Consider the following 24468-nt stretch of genomic DNA (forward strand, 5'->3'; position numbering starts at 1 on the left):
TGTGTGCTGGACAGTGTTGAGGTTTAAGAAGGTTGGATCTTCTTAAAAACATTAAGATTGATAAGTCCCTGTGGTCAGGCATGATATACCCCAGGGTTGCTGTGGGAAATGAAGGAAGAGAGAGCTGAAGCAGTAGCTTTGATTTTTAAAAAAATATATTTTATTTTTGATTTTTTTTCAAAAATATACATAATAAAATCTTCAATATTACAATATTAAAGTTTTTCTTACATATAGCAACAAACAACAAAAACAAAACAGTCCCTCCCTCCTTCTTTCCATACGTACAGATCTGTAAACCGTCAGAGCTTTTAAATATAGAATACAATTGGGGAAGTCACATTTGGATCTGTGCAATAGTAACATTTATATATATTTTTTAATTACTGTATTTTGGCCTCTATGTGGTCCAGGTATGGCTGCCAGATCTTTACAAAAGTGCCATATTTATTGTTTAAATTATATGTGATTTTTTTCCATAGGTATACAGCTGTTCATTTTCGCAGACCATTGTGCTACAAGTAGAGGGGAGTCCGACTTCCAAGTGATCACGATTCATTTTTTGCTACTGCCAGTGCTCTTTTTATAAATGAAATTTGATAATTGGTCCATTTGTTGCTTATTTCCATAAAATTACCTAATAAATATAGCTTCGGGTCATCCGTGAAGGCCACTCCTATTATCCTGGTTAAGTTGTCTGTGATTTCTTGTCAAAATGGCCTCGCCTTCACGCACAACCACGTAACATGTAGAAAGGTTCCTGTCTCAGTCCCACATCTGAAACACATCTCTGATATTTCTTCTTTTGACCTACATAACTTCTGTGGGGTAAGATATAATTGGTGTACAAAATTATACTAAACCAGTCCATATCTTGCATTTATAATTGATGTCATGCTGTCCTTATACCAATCTGACCAGCTTCTTTCTGAAATCACCACACCCAAGTCCGACTCCCATCTTTCCCTTGACCTCTGCAACCCTGGTTTTGCACATGCTGTGGAATGCATAGTACATTTTTATTATAAATTTGGTGTATTCCCCATCCAAACCGTTCATTCACTTTCACTTATTTCAGGAGGGGTCAAAATTGTTCCGCATCTTTATCTTAAGAATGATCTAAACTGGAGAAAACAAAAGAAGGACCCATTGGCTACTCCATATTTGTGAAATTGTTCAAAGGACATGAGTTCCTTCTGTGTAACAGTGCTTAATATATCTTTTACCCTTGTCATACCACAAATTTAATATTCTGTTTCCCATTTTCATAGGTAATAACACATTTTTATACAATGGTGCTTTTATTGATATCCCTACTTTTTTTCCCATACATTCATTAATTTCTTGCCACGTTCTAATCATATGCATTAAAATGGGGTTATCTGTCTTTTTCTTTATTGATTTTACACTCCATTTATAGATAAAGTCCTTTGCTTCCCCATCCTCCATTGAGTACATTCCCATTTGAACATAAGACGGGGAGTTGTCTTCAGTGAAGAAGGCTGCAAGAAATCTAGCCAGTGTAGCTAGGTAATATTTTTTGAAATCTGGAAGCATCCCAGCCTGTATTCCCATGTCAGTTTTTCCAATGCCATTCTTGGTACCTTATTATTCCATAGGAACTGTCCAATATGGTTGTTTAGTAGCTTTAAAAATTTTTTTAGCTGATGGAATAGGCAGCAATTGAAAAAAGTACTGCATTCTTGGCATCACTTTCATTTTGGTGCAATTAACGCTTCCCACCAAAGTAATCGTTAAGTCTCTCCATTTCTGTAGGTCTCTTTCTCTCTTCCCAAGAAGAGGAACATAATTTAGTTTGTACAGATTTTGCAAATTATTGTCAGTTGCTATTCCAAGATATTTTATTCCATCTGTCTTCCATTTAAATTCACTTTCTTTTTGGTATCTTTCATATTTAAAATTTGTTAATGGCATTATCTCACTTTTATCCATATTTATTTTGTAGCCTGATATTCTTCCATATTTTTCTAGTGTTCCTTGTAATTTTTCCATAGATTTAGCTGATTTTTATAGTTACAATAGCACATCATAAGTAAATAGACTGATTTTGTGTTCTCCTTCTCTGACTTTGAAGCCTTTAATATCCTGATCCCTTCTTATCATCTCTGCCAGTGGTTGAATCACTAAAATAAAAAGTGCTGGGGACAGGGGCATCCCTGTCTACTCGATCTACTCCAGGTGAACATGGCTGACATCCAATTATTTGTAATTATTTTTTTTAGCTTGAGTTTTATGGTATAAAGTTTTTAGTGAATTTATATATGTTCTGCCTATACCAAATTTCCCCAATGTTTTAAATAAAAAGGGCCATTCCAAATGGTTGAATGCTTTTTCTGCATCTAGAGAGATTGCAATATTTGGATTTCATTCAGATTTAGCCATATGTATTATATTAAATAATATTCCTTGACTATTTGAGGAATGCCTTCCTTTAAAAAATCCTACCTGGTCTGTATGTATCAGTTTTGGTAGATATTATCCTAATCTATTAGCCAAATCTTTTGCTAATATCTTAAATCAGCATTTAACAGAGAGATTGGTCTATACAACAATGTTTTTAATGGGTCCCTTTTTTTAATTAGACTGCAATAATTGCTATTGAGAATGATTCTTGGAGGGTCTGTGTTTCTACTGCTTGGTCCAGATTTTCATTAACAGGGGCATTAATAATTCTTTGAATTGTCTGTAAAACTCAGGTGGGAATCTGTCCTCCCCTGGTGATTTATTGCCCTGTAGGGTACCCAGGGGTTTTTCAATTTCTTCTCTTGTAAAGGGAGTCTCTAGTTCTATCTTTTCTCTCTTCTAGTTTTGGAAGTTCAATATTCGACAAAAATTCTTCCATTTCATTCTTGACTCCTAGTAATTCTGTTTTGTATAATTTAATGCAATATTGTTTAAAGATGTCATTGATTCCTTTTGTTTATACACTAGAGTGTCTCTCTCTGTTTTTATAGCATTTATAATTCTTAATGACTTCTCTGCTTTAATTTTCAAAGATAAGACTTAATGAGGCCATTCATCTAACTTATAATATTGTTTAGATTTTAATATGGCCTTTTCTGATCTATATATTTGTATTGTATCTTAGATTTTCATTCTCCAGTAGTCTATATTCTTCTTGTAGTCCTTTTTTTCTAATACCATAATATCTTTCTCCAAACGGTTTACCTCTGTCATATACTCTCTCTTAAATGTTTTTGTATAGGGTATCATTTGTCCCATCAAATATGCTTTGAGCATGTCCCATATATTAAAAAAAACTATTAGTAGATGGCTGATTTGTTTTGCAAAATATTTTTATGTCTCTTTATAAATTCTCAGAAGTCTGTTCTTTTATGTAGCGTGGTATTGAGACGCCATCTGTATACATTTTTTTTGGCTTTTCTATTATTGCAATAGTTAATGTTAGTGGTGAGTGGTATGATAGGAACCTCGCTTGGTATTCTCTTTTTAATCACTCTACTTTTTAACTGGGAAGACATTAAAAAATAAAAAATAAATCCTTGTATATAAATCAGGCACCCTTGAGTAAAAGGAGTAGTCTCTCACTGTGGGATTTAATTGCATCCATACATCAATAAGATTTAAATCTTTCATATACGAAATTGTGGTTTTTGCCTTTTTTGCCTTTATTACTATTTTTGCAGATTTATCTAATATTGGGTCCAAGCAAACATTAAAATATCCTCTGACTAATATATTTTGTCTTCCCTCAGATATTTTTAAGAAGATATCATTCATAAAGGCTTCATTGTCATAATTTGGGGCATAAATATTCATATATGTCCAAGCTTCTCCATAAATTTTACAATGTGCCATAACATACCTCCAGGCTTGGTTAAATGATGTATCTTCTATTAATATTGGTGTACTTTTATTCATTAGAATCGCTACCCCTCTTGCCTTTGAACCAAAGGAAGACAATATTATTTGTCCTACCCATTCTCTTTTTAATTTATCATGTTCTAGTTTGGAAAGGTGTGTTTCCTGCAGAAGAATTATATCCGCTTTTAATTTCTTTAGGTAGGCCCTTTTCTTTTTCACCAGCCTGATTAACCCATTAATATTAAGACTAATAAACTTTAGTGTTTTATCTATACTATTTCTCAAACAAATATTGTATAACAATAAAATCTTTCCAATGTTTTAAATAATACTGTAATATTTCCCTTTTAAGACACATCTGCCTTTTAAGAAACATACACGTTTCTCCTTTAAGAAACACACACATATCCCTAGCTCTGACAGTGATATAAACAATAGAACCTGGAAGACCGTGGAATCTTCTGAAGAAGAACCCCTCCCTTTAGTGCCATCATTTAAAACCGCTCCTTTCTCGGCACCATTTTCCCCTTTAAATTCTTCAACACCTTCCTTTCTTTCCAGAACTCTCCGTGTATATTACAATGATTTATCTTTTAGCAGCAAAAGCAAGATGGCTCAGTACTACAAAATAGAAAAAAAAATCCTTCTGTCAATCCCGTTCCAAAATGATCTTTTATATCTTCTTATCTGGCAGCTCAAATCTCTTCACAACTTTCATAAAAACTCTTTCACTTCTTCTTTAATCTTGAAAATTCATCAATGACCTTAGAAGACATCAACCCTCAGTGTCACTGGGTAAATCATTGAATATTTTAAGTTTTTGGATTGCAGCTATCTCTTTTCCTCGTAAAATTCTTTTCTTTGTTTGACAAAAACAGGGCTAAAGTCTGGAAAAAACATTACTTTTGAATAGTCCACCACAAATGGGCCATTGTTATTTTTTGAATATTCATATGCTGCACCCAAGATCACATCCCGCTCCCGGTATCTTAAAAGTCTTATTAGGATTGATTGTGGTCGCTGTTCGCCAATTCTTCTGGATCTGAGGGTCCTTTCAATTTGCAGCTTTCCATTTAACTTGTTTTGTCCCAGCATTTGTGGGATCCATGTTTCAAAGAAACTCACCATGTCTTTTCCCTCTATTCCTTCTCTCAGTCCATTGGTTCTTTCATTTGTTATGTCTGCTGAAATTTTGTCCATCAGTCCTTTTCTGTTGGTGCCCCATGTTTTTGGTTTTTCTTCTAGAGCCTTTAACCTACCTTTTATTTTGTCCAGCTCAGCCTACACTTGAGCCATTTGTTCAGTTAAATCTTCAATAATCATTAAATATTTAATTTCCGAAATAATTTCCGATATGCTGGTGAAGAAAGCTTTTGTTATGTTGGCCTTCGTAAATCAGAGTATTAAATACTGGAGTTGAGATATCCTGTTTAAGTTGTATAAGGAATTAGTGAGGCCAAATTTGGAATATTGTGTGCAGTTTTGGTTGCTGAATTATAGGAAGGATATCAACAAAACAGGGAGAGTGCAGAGAAGATTTACAAAAATGCTGTCTGGGTTTCAGGGTTTGAGTTACAGGTAAAAGTTGAGCAGGCTGGGACTTTATTCCCTGGAGTGTAGAAGACTGAGGGGTGACTTGATAGAGATATTTAAAATTATGAAGGAGACAGATAAATGTAGACAGGCTTTCTCCATTGAGAGTGGAGGAGATTCAAACAAGAGGACATGGATTGAGATTGAAGGGGGAAAAGTCTAGGGAAAACATAAGGGAGAATCTCTTCACTCAGAGGGTGGTGGGAGGGTGGAATGAGCTTCCGATCAAAGTGGTAGATGCAGGCTCGATTTTATTATTTAAGGAAAAGTTGGATAGGTATCTGGATAAGAGAGGTATAGAAGATTATGGGCTGGGTGTGGGTCAATGGGACTAGGTGGTATAAGGTATTTGGCATGGACTAGAAGGGTCGGACTGGTATGTTTCTGTGCTGTAATTGTTATATGATATGTCTCTTATTGCTGATTCAATGCTCATAAAGCGAGTGCATAAAGTTTCCATCTTATTCAAGATGTCAGTTACATCTTGGGCTGACCCCCCAGCTCTGCTGGGTTCAGCCAGTCTCAAGGCTGAAATGCCGCTCCTTTTCGGGCTTCCACTCGATGTTCTGACTGAGCTGTTGCTTCTTCAGTTTTTGTGTTTGGTTGCCTTGGTCACTTAGTACTAATTTTATCCATTTTCGATGATGAAATTCTAATTTTTGAGCCTTCAAACCATTTTTTCAATGCTTTTTATGGAAATCTCATTCAAAGCACATCTGGTCAGATCCTCTGCATGGCCATGCACCCCCCCCCACTAGCTATGATCTTTGAGTCCTCTTTGGCCACAGGGGAGGTGCTGGAGGACTGGAGAATGGGAAAAGTAGTTCACTTGTTTAAAAAAGTAATAGGAAGAATCCTGGGAATTATAGATTGGTGTGTCTTACATCAGTGGTATGCAAACTATTGGAGAGGTTTCTTAAGGATAGGATCTATGAGCGTTTGGAGAAGTACAGTCTACTCAAGGATATTCAGGATGACTGTGAAGGGAAGGTCATGCCTCATGAGCATAAGTGAGTTTTTTGAGAAGGTAACAAAATAAATTGATAAGGGTAAGGCAGTAGATGTGGTCTACATGGATTTTAATAAGGCACTTGATGAGTTTTCCCATGAGAGACTTGTTCAGAAAGTCTTGAGGCATGGGATCCATGGAACTTTGGCAGAGTGGATAAAAAAAATTGGTTTGCAGTTAGAAAGCAGAGAGTAATAGTGGAAGGAAAATATTCCGCCTGGAGGTCAGTGACTAGTGCTGTACAATAAGGATCAGTTCTGGGACCCTTGCACTCTGCAATTTTCATAAATGACCTGGATGAAGAGGCAGATGAAACGAAGGTTGGAGGAGTTGTGGATGGGGCTGAAGGTTGTTGAAAGTTACAACAGGTTGCAGAGTTGGGTGGAAAAGTGGCAGATGGAGTTCAATCTAGATAAGGGTGAAGTGAAGGACAAACCAGATGGTTGAGTACAGGGTTAATGGTCAGTTATTTGTGAGTGGCGTTGAACAGAGGAACCTTGGGGTGCAAATCCATACGTCCCTCAAGGTCGCTGCACAGGTAGATAGAATAGTTAAGAAGGCCTATGGGATGTCGAGCTTCATTAATGGGGGATTGATTTCAATTTGTAGATTTGCAACTCTACAAATCTCTGGTGAGGCCACACTTGGAGTATTGTGTTCAGTCTGGTCACCTCATTACAGGAAGAATGTAGAAACCATGGAGAGAGTGCAGAGAAGATTTACCAGAATGTTACCTGGATTGGAAAATAAATCTTATAAGGCATAGAAGGATGAGAAGGACAAGATTATGAGAGGCATGGATAGGGTGAACAGCCAGTGAAAACATGAGAGGACGTGTACAAAGTGAAGGGAGGGAAGTTTAGGGGAGACATCAGGGGTAAGTTTTTCTAAACAGAGAGTTGTAGTTCCCTGGAATGCCTTGCCAGGGATGGTGGTGGAGGCTGAAACATTAGGGACATTTAAGAGACTCTTAAGACAGGCATATGGATGGAAAAAAAAAATAGAGGGTTATGGGGTAGGGAGGGTTTAGTATTTTTTTAAGGAATATATGGTTGGCACAACATTGAGGGCTGAAGGGCCTATACTGTGCTGTAGTGTTCTATATTCTATGTCGAGGTGACATAATTGCTTTCAGTCTGATATAAAGTGGTAATCTACATTGAGGAAAATTAACTGAGGAAGTTGGATGATAGGAGAGGGGAGAGAGTGTCAAGGAGGCGAGTGAGAGAGAAAAAGAGAAGGGGAGTGAATAAGAAGGAAGGAGAGTAAAATAAAAGGGAATGTTAGAAATATAACACTTGTGAAGAGAGGGAAAGTGAATTTAAGTTACATCAAAACTGATCAGATCTGGTTGAAAGTGCTGTTGGACTATGCAGAAGGTAGCCATAAATAATCAAAGATGAAAACACACAAAAGCATAGGTATAAAAAGTTTCCGCATCAGAAAAGATAAAATAGGAAGAGAACATAGAACAAGGTGGGAGGATGTGTAGGCAATTGGTTCTCTCTTGACTGATACATAATGTTGCCAAATATTAAAATTTCTCTCAGTGTGTGGAATTCAGAATGGGTGAGAGAACAAAGACATGAACATTAACTTACATTGCCTCTAATGACATAGTTGGAATCTTGCATGATGTCCCTTGCCAATCCAAAGTCGCATATTTTTGCTACTTTCCCATGTGTCACTAACACATTCCTGGCTGCCAGATCCCTGTGAATACACTATCGGAGTATCACTGATTAACTTGCTGTGGTAATGCAGACTGGCAAACTTTAAGTACTTGACCCAAAATCTGTTTAACTTACATTTTGTGTAGTGAGGAATTCCATCCCTTTGGCAACTTGGTATGAAAAGCTGAGGAGGTCATCAAATGTAAGGATGTGCAGATCTTCATCTTCATACTTATGAGAATTCTGATAGTCATCCACTATAGAAAAAAAGTTGCAAAATTGTATTGATGGTATAATTGTGAGGAATTGGAATATCTACAGAGACCCTTAAAAAATGTTCTCTCTAATTTTTAGTTGTCAGTGTGTGCAAGAATCTTATGTTATGCATTTTTTTTTCTCTTTGGCAAAAGTATGTGCGCACTGAACACTTGTGCAAATGTAAACTTCAAATTGTTTCAAGGTAATTTTGTCACAGCCTATCTCTCATGGCTAATAAACCTGTATTGGCATGTTTTAGTAGAAGTATGTGTTTTTTTTCAAACTAACTAGTTAACAGAAACATTAAGTTAAGAGATTATTTTCAATAAGTATAATTATTAATTTCTACATGACTTTGGGTATCTAACCTTTTGTGCGCACTTTAACTTCCTTTCTGTGCTAGTTGCAAAACTTGTGTGTGCACGCACGTGCACAGCTGAGAGGGAACAGTGCCCTTAAGTGGTCCTCCCTGCCATAACTATGAGTATTGCAGAACAAACAAAATTACAGCATTGGGATTGGGCTGTTTGAGATCATTGGCTTTTTCTCTAATATTGAGACTAGATTTAGTTAATTACATTAAAAAAAATTACATCTGCAGGTGATACCAGATATACTTGAGTAATAGTTGAGTTTTTGGAAAAAAATTTCAGGTTAAATGGGGGAGAAGTGGGTCGACTTTTACACAGGTCACATTTTTGACTGTGGTACCTGTGTCATTCAAGGCATTGGTCGATCAGATGACCAGGACCAGGTAGTAAGTCCACATTTGTGGCATTGGGAGCTCTGATGGGTGGGCGCTCAGGGCCAGTCGGAGCATCAGGAGCTCCGGAGAATGGGTGGCCGGGGCGAGGATCCGCTGTCGGGGTGTTGGGAGCTCCATGGGCAGGTGGGTGGCCAGGGTGTTGGAAGCTCTGGTGGGGAGGTGGCCAGGGTAAGGAGGTGTCGGAACCTCTGATAGGCAAGTGGCCAGGTGAGGATACATGGAAGCTTGGATGGACAGGTGTTCAGGGTGTATAATTCTGCCTCATCCCATTGACCTGCACCTGGACATAGCCCTCCATAACCCTCCCAACCATGTACCTAAACCAATTTTATTAAAATTGAGTCCACATTAGCCACTTCAGCTGGCAGCTCATTCCACACTCCCACCACTCTCTATGTGAATCTATGTGATTCTGCCAATGGTTCCCTTTTCACCCTTAACCCAAGTCCTGTATTTTGTCTCACCTAACCTCTGTGGAAAAAGCCTGCTTGCATTTACTCTATCTAAACCACTCATAATTTTGTACACCTCTTCCAAATGTCCCCCTTATTCTTCTATGCTCCAGGGAATAAAGTTCTAACCTAATTATCCTTTCCCTGTTATTTAGTTCCTCAAGTTCCAACAACATCCTTCTAAATCTTTATGGCACTTTCAATCTGATTGATATCATTCCTGTAGTGACCAAAACTACACACATTTTTTTCTTTCTTTCTTTGCTTTGGTGAGGCTAAATTTGGAGTATTGTGTGCAATTATCATTCACCATACATCTAAAGTATTTGTATCAAGTGTTACTATATTCTCCAGCCTTTTAAGTTCAGAAATAAATGGCCAGAGATATTTCTGGCCAATCCTTTTCAGTGAATTGTAGTCAATTATGTAGCGTATGTATATTGCTACACATGGACACCTAGGAATTGAGAACTACAGTTTTTATAAGGTAAAAAAAAACATTGATTTTAAGAATGTTTTTATTATATCTTCTCATAAAAAAAATAATTAGATAAGCATCCATTGAGATATGAATCACACACACTCTTATTCTCTATTTTACACACCATGGCAAAGATTCAATGCTTGTTTTCTGTATACAATACTTCTTACCTGTATTGATTGGGCATGTAAGTTCATTCTCACTCAATAAAAAGTCACAATTGCTTGTATGTGACAAGATACCTACACCAGTCTTTCTGTTCGTTGGTAAATACGATTCATTTTGCACAACATTTCTACCATTGTACCTAATCAAAATATGAAATAAAGATAGTGTCATAACACATACAATTTTCAGTTGAAAGCATTTTCTTAGAAAGAAAATATCATATAATAAAGCAAATACTCATTACTGCTTGTAATTAATGAATAATTCAACACCAAATTGGAAAATAAGAATATCTTGAACAATATCTATTTCAAACTTTTTCTCATATTGACAAGAAGAAGCTGGTTAAAGAGGATAGGGAAGTTTCCATGACCCCTTCAGGGCAGGGGCGACTGGTGGGAGCCATCAGGTCAGGGGCAGCCGGCAGGGCCATCAGGGTGGGGTTCATCAGGGGTCAGCTGGTGCAGGCTGTGACAGCCCCGTTGGGGGCTCCGTCACCTCACCGGGCCATGGGAAACACAGAGCAGCTCCAACTGCTTGGGAGATTATGGGTAGGAAAGACAGCCATTGTGATGGGTGGTGCTACAGCACCAGTCGCCCCGCCTCTATTGGCTCCGGAGGGCCCTTTGAGGTGCCACTCAACATGAATATGTTGCAGGAACAGCCTTTTAGGGCTGCTCTACGAAAAGTAAGTTTATGTTTTCCCACTGCACTTATAGCCAGTCTAAAGGGCCTATTGAGACAACACTATTGGCCTTAATGGCCCTTGATAGAGGTGAAAGCAGTCATGCTTTGCTGATCACTGTTCGTGAAATACTCCTGGAGAATTGATCAGTTGTGATTCCTCTGTGCAGTAACTGCTGGATATTCTGCAAATATTGGGGGTAGAAGCAGAGAAAAGGAATTTTTTGTATTTCAACAACATTTTATGAAAGTTATCATGTTGTTTGGTTTAATAATCAGGATCATCAGACTCTCTTGTGTAACCACATGGTTGTCTAGAAACCCTAGCCATTACTGAGAGCCTCCACTCAATTTCTCACAGCAGGAAACCTATTAAAGGACATACAAAAGATTAACACTTCTCGCTACTGCAGGTGTGGAGGGACCCAGAAATGTTTGTGAATCCATTATTTTCAGATGGGGATGTCCTATATTCAAAGGGTCTATGGACATTTTTCATGGGTTATCTGAGACTGACAATGGTAGGATGAGGCAAGAGAGGGCTCCATTATAAGCAATGTTGTTCCTGATGCTGGCAGTATTGTAAACAACACGATCTCACAAATTTGGTGAGATGATTTCTCGCAGCTGCATGATATTTTGAGTTCTTGCCATCCCATATTCTTATGCTCTGCTAACACCTTTCATTACCATGTACTCACTCTTTCCCAGGATCCATATGCACACCTGCACATGCACACAAGCGCACGCACACACACACCCCTTCTTCTCCTTTTTCTTGCCATCTTTCTCTCATGTCCCTGCTAATCTACCAGCCTTTCTCTCTTTTTTTGATACTCTCCTATTGTCCCTTCCTCTTATGTGTCACACTGCATTTTCCTAATCCCCTTGTTCTTCTCCAGCTATATTCCTATGTCTCAGGGCCTGTCCTTTATACAGATCAGAGACACTTTCAAAAGGCTTTTTCAGGTGCATTCTCCACTAAGAATGCGCATCTGAGCGCATTCCGGCTCCTGTCCCTTGGGCTGTCAATTCAGGACATCCCCACACTGATCTCGCTGCCCCACTCTCTCCCCACTCATGAATTCAGTCCCCACATTGACCCCGCTGCCCCACTCTCTCCCCATTCATGGGGCTGGAGCAGCCGACGGGGAAGAGGGGGGCTGGAGTGGCCGGTGGGGGAGAGGGGGGCTGGAGTGGCCGGCAGGGGAGAGGGAGGCTGGAGCGGCCAGCGGGTGAGTACAGTGCTTGAGTCGGGTACTGGCATTGTTTCGGCCAGCCCCTGTTCTCCCCCCGCCGGCCACTCCAGCCCCCCGTTCTCCCCCGCTAGCCATTCCAGCCCTCATTCTCCCCCGCCGGCTGCTCCAGCTCCTGTTCTCCCCTGCCAGCCACTCCAGCTCCCATTCTCCACCACCGGCTGCTCCAGCCCCCGTTCTCCCCTGCTGGCCGCTCCAGCCCCCATTCTCCCCTGCCGGCCACTCCAGCCCCGCAGTTCCCATGCTGACAGCCCAGCTAGCTGCCCCTGCCCCAACGTCCTGCACCGGGGAAGGGGCAGCTGGGAGAGGAGCTGTCAGGCGCTGGCCAGCTGGCTGTCATCTCAAATGCAGCCGCTTTTAGGTGGCTGCATTCAGATGGCTGGGGAGGCCACTGTGCTGCGGCGATTATCCCTCTTGGAGGAGGGTTACAAAGTTCACCTTGCAAGCACCTCCTGCACAGCCGCATATTGCCGAAATATGCGGCTTGGGGCAATTGGCCACCTGAAAGTGCCTATTAAAAATGATTGTGAAAGCACAGTTTTCACATGATGGGGGAAATTAGTTGTACAGTACTGAGCTGGAGAACTATTGCAGAGGTTACATTTGAGGTCTATTACTTAATGTTGTAAAGGCCAAAGAAATGGTAATACCTCAATATAATGGCATTCTTTAAAAATGCTCTTTCACAATGACATAAGAAATCTTTCTTTCTCTCCTGTGATCTACACACACACACATCAAATTAACATTCTACCTTTGCTTCATGACTATACTTCCCACTTATCCACGAGGCACAACTAATGTAAACTCTACTCATCCTCCTCTTGCAGTTGTTACCAATTACAGATGAAAATTACCATGAACTGATTGCTGCCATAGCAGACGGAAGGGGACAAATTTTGGCAGTACGTGATGACCGTTCTAGACCAGGGAACACTGCATTCAATGACAATCCCCAGAGACTACAAGAAGTTGTGCCATTCACCTATATTGGAGACAATTTATAATAGCCAATTAAACTTACTACCTGCACATCTTTGGCCTGCAGGAGGAAATTGGGGCACTCAGGACTATACTGTTCCATTGTAGAAGAATACTTATTTGCACATAGTAGGTTACCACATAAAAAAGATGAGATAAAAGGTTAATTCATCTCTTTTGGAGTGTATGTTGAAGGAGAGTAAAAGGCAAGATCCTGTCACTAAAAAAATCTTCATTTGCACATAAACTAGCAGAATGTGTCTTAATTTATGTCCAAAGATTAGCACGCTGACATTCACCAGTCTCTCTGCCTGAATAGCATGAAAGATCAAAACTTAAAATTGAATTTACTACTTATTGCAAAAATATTTGAGTATTTATAGATAGCAAAACAAGACAAATTTGAAACAATTTGATTACACATGTTAAATATTATAGGTCCGATTAAATTCCTCATTGAATATGACAGAAAAATTTTATAATTACAGTAGAAGTCCAAAAATCTTGATGCCAGAAATCCTGACCACCCGCGAATCTGGACTTTTCGAGAACTTTCAAACTTCGAAAAGTGTGTGTGTGTGTGTGTGTGTGTGTGTGTGTGTGTGTGTGTGTGTGTGTGTGTGTGTGTGTGTGTGTGTGTGTGTGTGTGTGTGTGTGTGTGTGTGTGTGTGTGTGCGCGTGTGTGATACACAGTATCAACAAGTGACTACTCTACTTTTCTTTAAAACTGCTCGTTTTCATTAATGGAGCATCCTCTATTTGCTAATGAACAAATTCTCAAAATTTACCTGTTAATTTCTTATTTATTTCTCCTTAAATTTGAATTTTAAAAGTACTGCCCAAGAATCCAGAAAATCAGGTCCAACCCAATCCCTGAGCAGTCCAGATTTTCAGACTTCTATTTCATGTGATAATGTGTGTTGATAACAAACATTGTGGAAAAGAAATAAGATTGCAGAAAGTAACAATATTGATCATATAATTCCAGTAAAAATGTATTGTACCTTAACTGTTGATCATTGTAAAGATTGTGATAGAAGCTGAAGTTGTTATGTGCAAAGACATCTGTCAATGTCCTATGAAATTTCTCCCTGTTATTTCTTAAGTAGTTAAGAAGATCTCCATAGCAACAATATTCAAAAATTAAATACACTGGACCTAAAATGCACAAATTAAAGTGTAAGTTAAATGAATAGTGTGATTTAAATATGAGGATGTGTAAGTATTAGGATGCAGTTACTGACCTGATTGGGTGCAAGCTCCTAGAAGGTTCACAATATTTTCATGGCTCCCCATGTGAATCATCATTTTCAATTCAGACATCAAGGCATCTTTTTCAGAAGGTTCATATTTTTCTTTTAAATGGAAAATGAAATATAATCATGAGCTCATTGTGACTGTGGGAGCGTCAATGAAAATATATGAACTAAAAAGAATCATTTAATGAATTTAATAAATTAAGTTACGTAAATTGAAATGTTCTGAAAACTGGCACTACGCTTTGTTAAATGGGTTCTTGGGCATACATGCTTATTTTGAAAAGTGTATCATAACTTGAACATACCCTTTAACATCTTCACAGCTACTTTGACAGGAACATCTACTTTACTAATTCCATATGCTGTGGCTTCAACAACTTTTCCAAATGCACCGGAGCCAAGTACATTTCCTGCAGGGCAAAACCGATTGGCAAAGAGCTGGACTAAATTTTAATTACAGTTCATACATACTTATATATCAAATACATAATTAATTATTATGCATATAAAAATGACATTGAATTTGTAGTCTTGAATTTGCAAGTTAAATAAACACTAACATTGCATAACTTCTTTTCTTTTTCAGATTTTATTTGAGCAGTTGCATATCTGTATAGATGAAATCAACTTCAGTACTTAGAACATATTTTCAATAAATAATTACCAAGAATTGCATAAAACTTACAGTGACATACAACTTTTTTTTTTGCAAAGAGTGAGACACATCAACTATTCACATAGAATATTACAGCACAGTGGCTTTTAGCCTATAATGTTGTGTGGACTTATGTAAACCTACTCTACAACAATCTAATTTTTCCTCACCTCATACTTTTAACCCTCTATTTTTCCTACATCCACGAGTCTGCCCAAGAGTCTTTCGAATGTCTCCATTTGTACCATCCTCTACCACCACCAATGCATTCCAGGCACATACCACTCTGTAAAAAATGTACTTCTGACATCTCCCCTCAACCTTCCTCCACTCACCTCAAGCACATGTCCTCTGGCATGTGCTATTGTCACCCCAGGAACATGTTACAAATATACTATATGTTGTTTTGTAACATTCAGAACTTCCACACCAAGAGAATACATGATGGAGTATTGCAAGGTAACTTTGGGCCATGTTGCTCATCATTGACCACAACCAGGACATGGTCTTCACAACACACAGTGCTCAATTAGATAAACAAAGTACTTACCTTAATTTTTACCCCATCACTTCCAAAATCAATCCCACCCTAGCAAGCCTTAATCTTCAACGTAATTTCCCAATCTGCACCTCGATCCTAGCTGCCACATGCTGTCGGTCCACTCTTAAACCTTTGCCTCACTCCCCTCTCCTCATTGACTGCTTTCTCCTGGTCCCATGATATGAAAGAAAACACCAGAAGAGGGTCTTGACGCCAGAACAGATAAGACAGAGACAGAGAGTCAGAGAATGGAATAGGGCACAAGAAGCTGAGCAGATGGAAATGTATGCAAGACCATATCAATGCTTCTGAAATGTCATCCCATTTCCTTTATCAAGGGTTCCCCTCAATCATAATGCACAAATCACTAGAAGTGTTAACTGTTGCCCTCTCCTGAGATGCTGCCCGTTTTGCTAAGTATAGTCAGCATTTCAGTATTTTTTAATGAACTAATGCTAAAATGTATTGTTCTTCCCCCTTTGAGAAACACAATTCTCAAATGATGAATAAAATATGACTTTTATCATGCAAACTCATGCATACAATCTCCATCAATATTGCTGAGGAAGTTCTAAAGTTCTAAAGTTTATGCTGTTAGTCTTGTACCTCGAACAGCAGGAGTACAACTACAATGGAATTATATTTTTAATATAAGATTTGTTTTCTAATAACTAACATTTTTAATGTAATTTGTTCCTTTTAATATGTTTTCAGCAAAATCCCTAGAAATAGATGTGTTTCCTTAAAGATATTATATAAATAAAGGTTGCTTTGGAGTTGGGCAGCTTGTCTTATTTACTCACTTTATGTCCATATCTTTTGTGGTAAACCATTGTTTGTATATTTCTGTCTGGACTCACCCATTGGCTGACTGTACCTGTGGCTCCTCCCACAGACTCCTGAATAAAGGTGACGGTTCCACAGCCCCCTCCCCAGTTCAACACAGTTGACCATCATGAACATGACTCCATTCTAATGTGAATAAAAGCCTATCAGTTTTACATAACTTCTAGTCTTTTGGAGTTATTGACGGTGCATCAATTTTGTTTGCAATAGGTTTTGACAATGGAGCAGATCCTGAAGCCAGAGAAGTTGGAAATCGACCCACAATCACCTGAAGCCTCCACCAACTTCGAACTCTGGCTGCGTTGCTTTGAAACACTCTTGCAGGCATCATCTACCATTGTCTGATCAGAGAACGACAAGCTGCAGGTACTATACTCTCAGATCGGGCCCCTGGTATACTCAATGATCAGGGTTGAAGAAGCCTACTCAGCCAACAACACAGCCGCCTCATGGTTGTCCCGGGTGCCACCATCTTGGGACGTGCCACCACCGCCACGCACCGCTAATGATCCGATCACGGCTTCTGTACTCTAAGAACACTTAACATCACTATCGCCATGTCCCGCCAATGACCAGGCCTTAGTTGCTTGCACTCCATGAGCACCTAAAGTGCTTCTTCTATGGCCTGAGCAAACACTCAAGGAAACGTTGCCTGGTGAAAGACACAGTCTGCTCCAACTGCAGAAAGAAAGAGCACTTGGTGAAAGTTTGCAAGTCCAAGTCACTTCATCCCAGCAGCGCTGTGTGTGGACTGTGGGATCCACCATCATTGATGCCACCATCTTCTAGACCCAGCAGCACCACATGCAAAATGTGGGGGCTGCCATTTTGGACACTGCCATCTTGAGACCCAGCAGCGCTGCATGTGAGCCGTGGGGGACACCATCTTGGATGCTGCCATCTTGCAATCGAACATACAAACTTTCCACCGCAGCTACAGGCAATTAGTCCTCACCAGTTCCCCAGATTGATGATGGACATCCAGGTAAATGGCCACGTGATGAGCTGTCTGTTCGATTGCTTCATTCACCCAGACACAGTGTAGCACTACTCTCTTACAGTTAAGCCAGTGAGTCACAAAGTCTCCTTGGCCTCGAAGTTCCATATGGCTGATGTTTGCAGCTACTGCATAGTGACCCTGACTATTGACCTAAATTCATCATACTACCAGTTCCCCGGACACCCGGAGGACCACCATACATTGGTTTCAAGGTGGATGGCTGCCTTTACCACTTCCTGAGGATTCCCTTTGGCATCACCATTGGGGTCTTGGTCTACCAGCAGGAGATGGGCCAAATGGTAGACCAGTATGAGGTACAGGCCACATTCCTGTATCTGGACACAACCTGCCTTTGCCATCCTTGCCTGCATCATGGAGAACGAAGTCATCAGCCCCGAACCCGACTGCATGTGCCTGCTTTTGGAACTCCTCCTTCCCTACAGCCTCAAAGCCCAAAAAGGTGCCGTGGCTTTTTTTCCTATTATGCCCAATGGGTCCCAAATTATGTGAACAATGCGCACCCCTTATTAAATCTGCCTCCTTTCCCTTGGCCCCAGAGCCTGTGCTGAATCAAGGCAGATGATGGCAAAGCTACAATGCATGCTGTGGATGAATTAATCTTGTTCCGGGTGGAAAGCGATATATCGTTCTGGCTGCCACACTTAACCAGATAGAACGACCCGTCACCTTCTTTCCCCGCACCCTTCAGACCCCTGAAATTCAATACCCCTCTGTCGAGAAAGAGGCCCAAGCTATTGTCGAGACGGTACAGCACTGGAGACACTCCCAAACCAGCAAATGATTTACTTCGCTGACCGACCAACGGGTGGTGGCTTCCGTGTTCAACAACCAGCAGCGAGGTAAAATCAAAACCAAGATATTGAGGTGGAAAATTGAAATGTCCACCTACAATTATGATATCTTGTACCAGCTTGGGAAACTCAATGAGCCCCCAGATCTTTATCCCACAGAACGTGTGCCAGCACACAAATAGACTGATTGCAAACTCTCCACAGTGATCTCTGCCACCCTGGAGTTACCAGGTGCTTCCACTTTACCAAAGCCCGTAACCTGCCTTACTCTATCCAGGAGATCAGGTCTATGACCAGAAACTGCCTGGTCAGTGCAGAGAGGAAACAACATTTCTATCGACCAGACAAAGCCCAGCTGGTAAAAGTCCACCCACTCATTGATCACCTGAGCATCGATTTCAAAGGACTCCTCCCCTCCTCTGACCTCGTTTACTTCCTCAACGTCGTCGATGAGTACTCATGTTTCCCATTCTCCATCTCCTGCCCAGACATGACAGCTGCCACAGTCATCAAGGCCCTATGCAGTCTCTTCACCCTGGCTGGGTTCCCCTGCTATATCCATAGTGACTAGGGGAGCTCCTTTATGAGTGATGAGCTGCACCAGTACCTGCTGGCCAGAGGCATTGCCTCGAGCAGAACCACCAGTTACAACCCCCGAGGGAACGGGCAGGCGGAAAGGGAGAACGCCACCGTCTGGAAGGCCATCCTCCCAGCCCTGCAGTCTAGAGACTTTCCAGTCTCCCACTGGCAAAATGTCCTCCCTGAGGCACTCCACTCCATCAGATCACTTCTATGCCACTCCACATGAAAGAATGTTTTCCTTCCCTACAAAGTCTGCTTCAGGAACCAGACTGCCGACCTGGCTGACATCCCCAGGGCTGGTCCTACTCTGGAAACATGTAAGGAGTCATAAGTCTGACTCACTGGTCGAGAGGGTCCAGCTCCTCCACGCCAACCCCCAATATACCTATGTACAGACTCTGTTGGGGACCTGGCACCCTCAGGGGTTCTGGAGACCATTATCGATCATCCCGCACCCTACTCACTTATGGCCACCCACGATGCACCAGGGCCATGGCATCTTACCTCAGCCCAATGGATCTCATGCCAAACTCCATGCCATGCATCCACACAACTACCGCTGAAAAATGCCTTCAGGTGCCCCAGACTGTCACTGTCACTGACAGAGCTAGGGAAGTGTCACTGACAGAGCTAGGGAGGTGCGTGTTTCTTAAAGGGGAAAGTACGTGTTGGAAATGTCTCTTGAAAGGGAAATGTTATGACAGAATTTTAAAAATTTTAAAGATTTTATTGTTACACAATATCGGTTTAAAAAATGGTATGGATAAAACACTAAAGTTTATTAGTCTTAATATTAACAGGATAAATGGAGAAGTGAAGAGGAAAAGGGTCTTGGGATACTTAAAGAAATTAAAAGCGGATATAATCCTTCTGCAGGAAACGCATCTTACCAAATTAGAACATGATAAATTTAAAAGAGGATGGATAGGTCAAATAATAGTTCAAAGGGAAAAGGGATGGCGATTCTAATGAATAAAAGTACACCAAATATTAATAGAAGATACATCATTTGACCAAGCCTGAAGGTATGTAATGGCACACTGTAAAATTTATGGAGAAGCTTGGACATTTATGAATATTTATACCCCAAATTATGACAATGAAGCCTTTATGAATGATATCTTCTTAAAATATCAGAGGGAAGACAAAATATATTGGTTAGAGGAGATTTTAATGTTTGCTTGGACCCAATACTAAATAAATCTGCAAGAATAGTAATGAGGGTGAAAGTGGCAAAAACCACAATTTTGTATATGAAGGATCTAAATCTTATTGATATATGGATGCTCCTTTTACTCAAGGGTGCATGACTCACATTCAAGGATTGATTTATTTTTAATGTCTGGTCAGTTAAAAAGTAGAGTCACACTCAAAGCATATTTGATAGGACAAATTATATCCTATACAAAGAATATTAAGAGAGAATATATGGCAGAAGTAAACAGTTTGGAGAAAGATATTATAGAATTAGAAAAGAATCAAAGGCAGGACTACAAAAATAATACAGACTACTGGAGAATAAAAAGGTAAGATACAATACAAACATATAGAACAGAAAAGAGCTATATTAAAATCTAAACAACAATAATATGAGTTAGGTGAATGAGCACACAATGTTTTACCTTGTAAGATTAAAAAAGAAGAGTCATCAAGAATGATAAATGCTATAAAAACAGAGACAGACACTCTAGTATATAAGCAAAAAGAAATTAACAAAATTTTAGACAATATTACATGAAATTAGACAAATCAGAATTATGAGGGGATAAGAATGAAATGAGAGAATTTTTGTTGAATGTCAAACTTCCAAAACTAGAAGAGAAAGAAAGGATAGAATGAAGTACTACCTTCACAAGAAATTAAAGAGACCTTGGGCACCCTATAGATTAATAAATCACTGGGAGATGATGGATTTCCATCTGAGTTTTATAGACAATTCAAAGAAATATGAATGACCTTATTAATGGATGCCCTGGACCAAGCTGTGGAAACACAGACCCTGCCAGAATCATTCTCAACTGTGATTATTACAGTTTTACCAAAAAGAATAGGGACCACTAAAAATTCGTCATAAAGCCCAATATCCCTGTTAAATGCTGATTATAAGATACTAGCAAAATCATTGGCTAATAGGTTAAGACAATACTTGCCATAACTGATACATATGGATCAAGCAGGATTTGTTAAAGTAAGGCATTCCTCAAATAGTCAAGGAATATTATTTAATATAATACACATGGCTAAATCAGAACAAAATTCAAGTATTACAGCCTCCCTAGATGCGGAAAAAGCATTTGACTGTTTGGAATGGCCTTTTTTATTTAAAACACTGGGAAAATTTGGAATAAGCAGAACATTTATAAATTGGACAAAAACTTTATACCATAAAACTCAAGCTAAAAAAATAGCAAATTATTGGATGTCGGCCTTGCTCCCTTGGAATAGATCAAGTAGACAGGGATTCCCCCCCTGCCCCAAACACTTTTTATTTTAGTGATTTAACCACTGGCAGAGATAATAAGAAATGATCAAAGTCGAGCAAGAAGAATGCAAAATCTGTCTATTCACCAATGATGTGCTATTGTACCTATCAAAACCAACTAAATCTATGGAAAATTTACGAGGAACACTAGAAAAATATGGAAGAATATCAGGCTACAAAATAAATATGGATAAAAGTGAGATAATGCTATTAACAAATTTTGAATATGTAAGATATGCAAAAAGGAAGTCAATTTAAATGGAAGATGGATGGAATAAAATATCTTGGAATAACAACTGATAATTACTTGCAAAATCTGTACAAACTAAATTAAGTTCCTCTTCTTGGGAAGAGAGAAAGAGACCTACAGAAATAGAGAGACTTAACGATTACTTTGGTGGGAAGCATTAACTGCACCAAAATGAAAGTGATGCCAAGACTGCAATACTTTTTTCAATTGCTGCCTATTCCATTAGCTAAAATCTTTTTTAAAGCTACTAAACAACCATATTAGACAGTTCCTATGGAATAATAAGATGCTTCCAGATTTCAAAAAAATATTACCTAGCTGCACAGGCTGGACTGGCTGGATTTCTTGCAGCCTTCTTCACTGAAGACAACTGCCCCACCCCCCCCACCACCCCCATCATGGGTTCAAATGGGAATGTACTCAATGGAGGAGGGGGAAGCAAAGGACTTTATCTATAAATGGAGTTTCAAATCTCTAAAGAAAAAAATTGATAACCCCATTTTAATACATATGATTAGAACATGGCAAAAAATGTAAGGATATCAATAAAAGCACCATTGTGTAAAAATGTGTGATTGTCTATGAACATGGGAAACAGAATATTAAATTTGAGGTATGACAAAGGTATAAGATATATTAAGCTCTGTTGCACAGAAGAAACACATGTCCTCTGAACAATTAAAACACAAATATGGAGTAGCCAATGGGACCTTCTTTTGTTTTCTCCAGTTTAGATCATTCTTAAGATAAAGATGGGGAACAACTTTGACCCCTCTTGAAATTATTGGTTTGGATGGGGAATACACCAAATTTATAATAAAAATGTACTATGCATTCCACAGCGAAAGTGCAAAACCAGGGTTGCAGAGGTCAAGGGAAAGATGGGAGTCGAACATGGGTGTGGTGATTTCATAAAGAAGCTGGTCAGATTGGTATAAGGACAGCATGACATCAATTATAAATGCAAGATATGGACTGGTTCAGTATAATTTTTTAAATTAATTATTTCTTACCCCGCAGAAGTTACGTAGATCAAATGCAGAGATATCAGCATTGTACTGAGACAGTACTGAGACAGGAACATTTCTACGTGCTATGTTGTTGTGTGTGAAAGTGGTGTTATTTTGGTAAGAAATTGTAGAAATTTTAACCAGGATAACAGGCCTTCACAAGCAACCTGGAGCTATATCTATTAGGTAATTTTATGGAAATAAGCAACTAATTGACCAAATATCAAATCTCATTTATAAAAATAGTATTGGTGGTAGCAAAAAATGTATCAAGATCATTTGGAAGTACGACTCCTCTCTACTTATATGGTCTGGCAGCCATGCATGGACAATGTAGGGGCCCAGAATATATATATAAAAATTTTGTTTCCCCAACTGTACTCTATATATTTAAAATATATCTAAGCTCTGACGGTGATGTTTAGTATGTTTGGGATAGGAGGGGTAAAGGGAGGGAGGGACTGTTTTGTTTTTGTTTGTTGCATTTGTTTAATATATTGCATATTAAAATGTTACCATGTATATTTTTGAAAATAATCAAAAATAAAATATTCAAAAAATTTCCTATCAGTTTTACATAACTTCCAGTCTTCTGGAGTTATTGATGGTGCATCATATGCATTCTAATAGAAGTATGTTTTTTGAATTACACATTGGAACAGATTACTCACCGAGTTCTAAGTTTTCTCGAGGAAATTCCCATTTTACATTATAAGGAACATGGCTAAAATCAACATAATTATATTCGTTTTCAGAAGATCCAACAAGATGTATCATCTGGAGTTGTCTTTCATATCCAGGTTGCTTAAAGCAAGATCAGAATAACCATTATTGAACTACAAATTTTAGTCATTACTAAAAGTAGCTAAACTTAAAGAGAAAATAAAGAAATGTAAATAACAATTTTTCTCAAGCAAAATATTGCTGTAACAATTGGGTCTAAAGCAATGACTCTCAACCTCCCCTTCCTGCTCACATACCACCTTAAGCAATCCCTTACTAATCACAGAGCACCGATGGCATAGGGATTACTTAAAGTGGTATGTGAGTGATCGACAACGAGATAGACAACAGACTCGCCAAGGCAAATAGCGCCTTTGGAAGACTACACAAAAGAGTCTGGAAAAACAACCAACTGAAAAACCTCACAAAGATTAGTGTATACAGACCCGTTGTCATACCCACACTCCTGTTTGGCTCCGAATCATGGGTCCTCTACTGGCATCACCTACGGCTCCTAGAACGCTTCCACCAGCGTTGTCTCTGCTCCATCCTCAACATTAATTGGAGCGACTTCATCCCTAACATCGAGGTACTCGAGATGGCAGAGGCCGACAGCATCAAATCCGCGCTGCTGATGATCCAACTGCACTGGGTAGGTCATGTCTCCAGAATGGAGGACCATCACCTTCCCAAGATCGTGTTATATGGCGAGCTCTCCACTGGCCACAGTGACAGAGGTGCACCAAAGAAGAGGTACAAGGACTGCCTAAAGAAATCTCTTGGTGCTTGCCACATTTACCACCGCCAGTGGGCTGATATCACCTCAAACCGTGCATCTTGGCGCCTCACAGTTCGGTGGGCAGCAACCTCCTTTGAAGAAGACCACAGAGCCCACCTCACTGACAAAAAACAAAGGAGGAAAAACCCAACACCCAACCCCAACCAACCAATTTTCCCTTGCAACCGCTGCAACCGTGTCTGCCTGTCCCGCATTGGACTTGTCAGCCACAAATAAGCCTGCAGCTGACGTGGACATTACCCCTCCATAAATCTTCATCCGTAAAGCCAAGCCAAAGAAGATGTGAGTGGAAAGAAAAAGGTTGAGAACCACTAGTTTATAGTTAGGCTTAGGGTAGTAAAG

At 39.5% G+C, this 24468-nt stretch overlaps 1 protein-coding gene across 3 annotated transcripts in view; it reads right to left on the reverse strand.

The window, feature by feature from the left end:
- Positions 1–24468, reverse strand: part of flt3 (fms related receptor tyrosine kinase 3) — a 127091-nt gene that overhangs the window by 17046 nt on the left and 85577 nt on the right. For all 3 annotated transcript variants that reach the window (XM_069891522.1, XM_069891521.1, XM_069891520.1), the window contains exons 15-21: positions 23276–23408; positions 14732–14836; positions 14412–14522; positions 14172–14325; positions 10249–10385; positions 8257–8378; positions 8050–8172 (exon numbers count right to left, since the gene is read on the reverse strand). In XM_069891522.1, the coding sequence (XP_069747623.1) occupies positions 8050–8172; positions 8257–8378; positions 10249–10385; positions 14172–14325; positions 14412–14522; positions 14732–14836; positions 23276–23408 (885 nt within the window). The remainder of the gene's footprint in view (positions 1–8049; positions 8173–8256; positions 8379–10248; positions 10386–14171; positions 14326–14411; positions 14523–14731; positions 14837–23275; positions 23409–24468) is intronic.

The sequence above is a fragment of the Narcine bancroftii genome, chromosome 7, assembly GCF_036971445.1.
Source record: "Narcine bancroftii isolate sNarBan1 chromosome 7, sNarBan1.hap1, whole genome shotgun sequence".
In the NCBI taxonomy this organism is placed as follows: domain Eukaryota; kingdom Metazoa; phylum Chordata; class Chondrichthyes; order Torpediniformes; family Narcinidae; genus Narcine; species Narcine bancroftii.